The 5,910-nt window shown below is 36.3% G+C and overlaps 1 protein-coding gene across 1 annotated transcript; it reads right to left on the bottom strand.

Moving 5' to 3' along the window:
* Positions 1-397: 397 nt before the first annotated feature.
* On the bottom strand, positions 398-2,278 carry LOC101288060 (14-3-3 protein theta-like). The gene has a single exon (XM_033431787.2). It carries the CDS (start codon positions 2,167-2,169, stop codon positions 1,309-1,311), a length of 861 nt encoding a protein of 286 aa, XP_033287678.1. The 5' UTR covers positions 2,170-2,278; the 3' UTR covers positions 398-1,308.
* Between the last annotated feature and the right edge of the window lie 3,632 nt (positions 2,279-5,910).

Here is a 5,910-nt window from a genome sequence, read left to right as displayed (position 1 = left end):
CTTGTCTTATAGATTTGAGGAGATTTATTGATTTTTCTGTCTGTTCAGCTTTCTATTTGTTGTTAGAGAAGAGTGGGAACTCATAACTGCTTACATTCTTAATTAAAGGCTATTTTCTTTTAATATCACCCAATTAATACTATGTTCTACTCAGTGTATCATATGAGGAGGCACATGATGACAATTTGTCTCATTATTGGTAATACTAATTTTTAAAGTGGTGTCTCACAGCTTTCTCTACTGTAAAAATACTATTCTTCCTTTGTAATTAATAAGTAGTATTGTGGTGAGATATTTGAGATGATGTAAATATCCTGATTTTCATTATACCCTTGCCTATTGATTTTAGTATATATTGACACAATAAATTATTACTCTGGTATTTGCCAAAGGGTGATTTTTTTTTTTTTGGTTTATAAAATGTAATTTTATTTTATGTTACTCTGTTGTTACATAGGGCATAACATTTTCACAAGGCCTTTTTGGGACTACAGTCGATGATTATTAGCAACATACAATAGTGGTCCAACTCTCTAACAATCACTAGACAAACTGGACACCCTCTCACATGTGCACAAATCTGCATGGAAAAGTACTAAAGTTTTAGACTTGGACTTGTGTATTTTATTTCCCCTTTCTAGTGTATTAAGAAATGACATGCACTTTCATTTGCCAAAAGCAATGCTTGTATTCTGGCAGCAACATGCTACTTCTATTACATAGTAAAGTGAATACCAGAACTACAAAGGCAGAAGGTGTAAGTGAATTTTTATTGGGAAGGGAAGTTGTCAACTTAAACAGCAGCAAATGAAGAATGAATGAGGAAACTCCCTGTTGTCACAGATATGCAAGACCTCCATCATATATGATACAGGAGGCATTTTAATTTGTGACCTCCAGCCTCAGAATGTCAACTGCTTTTCCATTCAATCTAATACTTCTGGTTTCCTACCAAAAAGGAATATATTAAGAGGATGGAAAAGTTGCTTTACTGAAAGAAAACCCCCAAAGAAGAGTTAAGGGAGGGAATGTAGAAATCAGGAAGTTATGCAGAACACTCTTTAAACTGTAATTAACTACATTTTCATATCTTCACAGTAATACAAAACACAGTCACTTGCAGAACTGGTTCAGATTACTTAAATACCAGATACATTTTTAGTCCTCTACATAAGTGTTTGGAAGTTACTTATGTTTATATGAAATGAAGCTATTAATACTTTTCTACAGCAGTAACTGCACACCAGAAAGGCCAAGACAAACACAAATCAAGGAATGGAGTTTTCCCAAAACTGTGGTGTGAAAAGACTATAAACAGTTGATCCCATACACATGAATGGGTTTCTTTGCTATAGGAAATCCAAATGGAATAAGGAATGGAGATGAGTAAAAAGGTTTCTTGAGGGGAAGAAGGATGACACCCTGTATGCACTTAGTTCTCTGCCTCTCTGCTGCATCACATTCTTCTCCTGCACTGTCTGATGTCCATAATGTTAGGTTGTCTCTAAGCAACTGCATGATGAGGGTGCTGTCTTTGTATGAGTCTTCATTCAGTGTATCAAGTTCTGCAATGGCCTCATCAAAAGCTGTTTTAGCCAGTGTGCAGGCAAGTTCTGGGTTATTAAGGATCTCATAGTAAAATACAGAAAAGTTAAGAGCCAACACCAGGCGGATTGGGTGTGTGGGTTGCATCTCTTTCTTGCTTATATCAAAAGCCTCTTGGTAAGCTCCTTGGGAATTATCTATCGTTTGTTTCCGATCATCACCACAAGCAACTTCAGCAAGGTACCGGAAGTAATCTCCCTTCATCTTCAGATAGAAGATCTTACTCTCTGGATTGTTTGCATTGGCTATTAAATACTTATCCAACAATTCCAGAACCGTGGTGCAGATGGACGGCAGTTCGGACTCCACTTTCTCCCGATAGTCCTTAATCAGCTGCAGCTCCTTGTCGGAGGTGTCGGTCTTCTGCTTGATGCTCGAGATGACCCTCCAGGCGGACCTGCGGCCCCCGCCCACATTCTTGTAGGCCACCGAGAGCAGGTTGTGCTCCTCGTTGGACAGCTCGGAGCCCTGCTCCGTCACGACCTTCATGCAGGCGGCCATGTCATCGTAGCGCTCAGCCTGCTCGGCCAGCTTGGCCTTCTGGATCAGCTCCGTCTTCTCCATGGGGCCGGTGACAGGACAGCGAGGGTGAGCACTGACCCGGATGCTGAGGAGGAGTGCGGAGGGCCTTCATGTCTCCGCGGCCGCGGCGCAAGTCCCACCACTTTGATCCGCCTTTGGCTTTAGCCGAGGACCCTCCCGTCTCCCCAAAGGGTGATTTTGTATTCCATTCATTCATTCTACATTTAATTGGAATGTTATGTAAGAAATAATTATCCATTTATTTCATTTATGTGTTTATTCTACTATTATTTATATCAATATGGCCTCATGGATATTTGTTTTCTTCTGTGGATTATAATTCAATATTATATTATTTATTTTTTGCCTAATTGTCCCATATTTTGGCATTGAGAGCCCCTTCAAATGACATATGGTACATAGCCTCTTCATTAACAGTAATGAAGAGGAGAAAAAGAGAATACAAAAGACCATTATAGAAAAACAGTGAGAGACAGAAAAAAAGAACACTTCTGTGGGATCTCCAGGAATGTGTAAAATTAGCTATGTACAGTAGTTCCATTCCCCACCCCCTCAACTGTGGGAGATTTGTTCTAAGTCCCTCCACCATGGTTACCAAAATCCATTGGGCTCAAGTCCCTTATATAAAGCAGCATAGTACAGTTGGCCCCCTCTACTCACAGATTCTGCTTCCTGGGATAGGGAGTGCCAACTGTATAGTGCTTACATCAAAGAAAAGTACTCGATCTGGGAAGAGATGGAGGTGAATAAAAATCATACAAAAATAGCATTATGCAATATTTCCCAATAATCCAAAGATTATATGATGATATAAATAATTGGAGAGAAAAAGATATATTGATGGTGTTCAGAATTATAAAATTTTAAGTTTCTTTATGATTCTTGAGTAAAAATATAATTATCTTTCAATTAATTTCTGGGTATTCAATTGTTTTCTGGGTATATTTCTTTAATCCACCAACTGACTAATACAGGAAGACTTCTTATAGGAACAAAAGCAAATAAAATAAAGTGATCACAATGAATTATATTATCATTGTAAACCTAGATTATATAAATTAATCTGTTTTCACTGTCATTTCATTACTAGCCTTATTGTGATTTTTAATTTTCTTATATTTTAAAAATATCAGTCTAGAATGCATAAATATCAGTCTAATTCAAATTTCCCACTCCCCCATAACCTCCAAGGAGTAATTTGTGAAAGAACCTGAAGACAGACAGGATTTGGAAGTTAGTAAATTGTTAAGTTTGTCATGTATGAATTTCTCAAACCCTGTTTCTTAAGCTAGAGGGAAAAAACATATCACATGTGATGTATAAGAATTAGTCAACAGAAAGTGGCTTTTAAAAAATGCAAAGTGCTTGCCTATCCTTACCCAGCACTTCTCCTCCAAGTCCCTACTAAAATTGAGCTAAGAATAATTTGTTACTGATGTGATGTGACTTATCCTTCAGTTGAATTGAGATTAAAAAATATTGAGACTAATAGGTCTAATACTTTATTGATCTCATTTATAGATTCATCAAAAATGGTAAGTGCTTTTGCTACTACCTATTTTGATGAAAGTATTTATTGTCCCCAAATCTTATTTTTATATCACTGGTGCATGATCAGGTTTATTTTTATAAGTGGTAAAATAGGTTTGTTTGTTTTTTAAGGGCAAATAACGCAAATATATCTTCAAATAGATGTTTCTGTTCACCAATTATGTCTCCTATTTCCGAGTTTACTTTGGTGTTAGTGACCTATCTCCAGGTCAAAAACCATAATCATGGGTGTATCTGAATTGTTGTCTGCTCAACGTGCTGAAAAAATTAATAAAACAAAGTGATTCTTAAGTTTAGCTTGATAGCTATACTTCAAAAGTTCTATGAATATGGGGAAGGCTGTGCAAATAACTAAACTTAGAATCATGACATCAGGATATCAGTTTAATCTTTGCCATTTTAGAATTGTGTAATCCATCAAGTTTCTTGGTGTATTTAGACCTCATTTTTCTCATCTCTAAACTAAATGTGGAAGGATTAGATAGCCTCTAATATTCCCTTCAGCTCCAGGAAAATACTTTTTTAGTTGAACTATTACTATAACAATTTTCGAAATAAAACTATACAATCTGTGACTTTTATTAATGGTTGAGGCTTAGCTAAGCTTTAAAGTTTCCAAGTTGATTTGATTTGATATTTTTGGGAAAACTTTATGTAGAAAATCAAATATAACATATATAGAGACCTAGGAGATAGTTGGAGATTTATAGAGATCATATTCTTAGCACTGCTAACATTATAATTTACAGAATATTACTCCAAATCTACCCACTTCTTAATCCTACATGAGGGCTTATATAATGTTGCTGCACCAAGCACTTAATGCAGTTTCAGAAATCATCTGCATATTTTTTAAAGAAAATATTGTTGGCTTTGAAGTTTTATGTGAAACACAAGGAAAGTGAAGTAGTCAAATACATTTATAGAAAATATTAAAGTTGAACAAGTACGAATGACAAAGGAAGCTCAAGTGGATATACAATTCAAATTGATTCTGTTTCTTTTCAATCTCACACTCTCTCTCTCCATGGAGATATACCAGGGAAGATGTGACCGTAGAATAGAGAATACATGATTTTGTATGTAATTACACACTGTTTCCATGGTGTGTGTGTGTGTGTGTGTGTTTGTGTGTGTGTGTCAATAGGGTTTTATAGGTGTTTTGTAAACCCAGTGCCCTCAAACTAGTCAGAAAAGCTAGATGTTCCCAAAGATTCTGTCTTCATTAGTGAGATGTTAGGGGGAATAGAAAACTAAGATTTCAAAGTACTTACTCTATAACTACTATTGTATTAGATTCTCTGAATTATCTCACTTGATAGCCTTAATAAACTTGTTATTTTGGTATTGCCATATCTAAAGTTAGCAAGATGAGTCCAAGAGAGTTTAAAGCATTTTTTTCAGAATTTAAATGGCTAGTGGAATTTGATTTAAAACCTGCACCAATTTGACCTCTGTACCCAGGCTTGAGGAAAGCAATTGAGGGAAAGAATAATCGTAAGGCTAAGAGAACTTTTTGCTTCTCTAAAGAAGCAAAAACACAGAAGGCTAATCTGGGAAGTTATAAATTCTGATAAAGGGATTGTGTTGCCTACACAAACAATGATGTGACCAGATTCTCCTTTGTACCATGGCATGTGACCATTGAGTGAAACACTCGATGGAGTTTCTAGGAGTACCTTCTTGTCCTGCCCATGCTTCTCGGACACTGTAGCCTGTTCCTTGCCCTAGTCTTGTGTTTATATCCCTATCTGAGGAATATTACAGAGAAAACAAGGTACAAATGAAGATCAAAAAGATAGCTCAAGTTAATTCAGTCAAATGATGGAAGTACTTTTCAGTTTTTCACTGAACATGTGTGAATATTAAAGGAAAAGGTGTGGGCTTTTTAAGGCAAAGCAGTATCTACTTCAGAGATAGCTGCTTCTAAGTGCATTTAATTTGGTGCAATTTTTGCCCCAGTAATCAAGCATTTTCCACTACAGCAGCATTTCTCAATCTCAGTCCTGTCAACATTGTGTTGAGTGGGGTTGTCTATACATTGTAGGATGTTTAGCAGCACCCCTGGCCTCTACTCCCTAGGAGTCAGTATCATCTTCACAGTTGTGACTATCAAAAATATCTCCAGAAATTTCAAAATGTCTCCTGTTTTATTTTAAATTAATTTTTATTGGAGTCTGGTTGCTTTACAATGTTGTGTTAGCCTCCACT

Source organism: Orcinus orca, chromosome 19 (assembly GCF_937001465.1).
Source record: "Orcinus orca chromosome 19, mOrcOrc1.1, whole genome shotgun sequence".
Taxonomy (NCBI): domain Eukaryota; kingdom Metazoa; phylum Chordata; class Mammalia; order Artiodactyla; family Delphinidae; genus Orcinus; species Orcinus orca.
The sequence above is the reverse complement of the archived record's forward strand: the minus strand, read 5'-3'. Positions and strand labels throughout refer to the sequence as shown.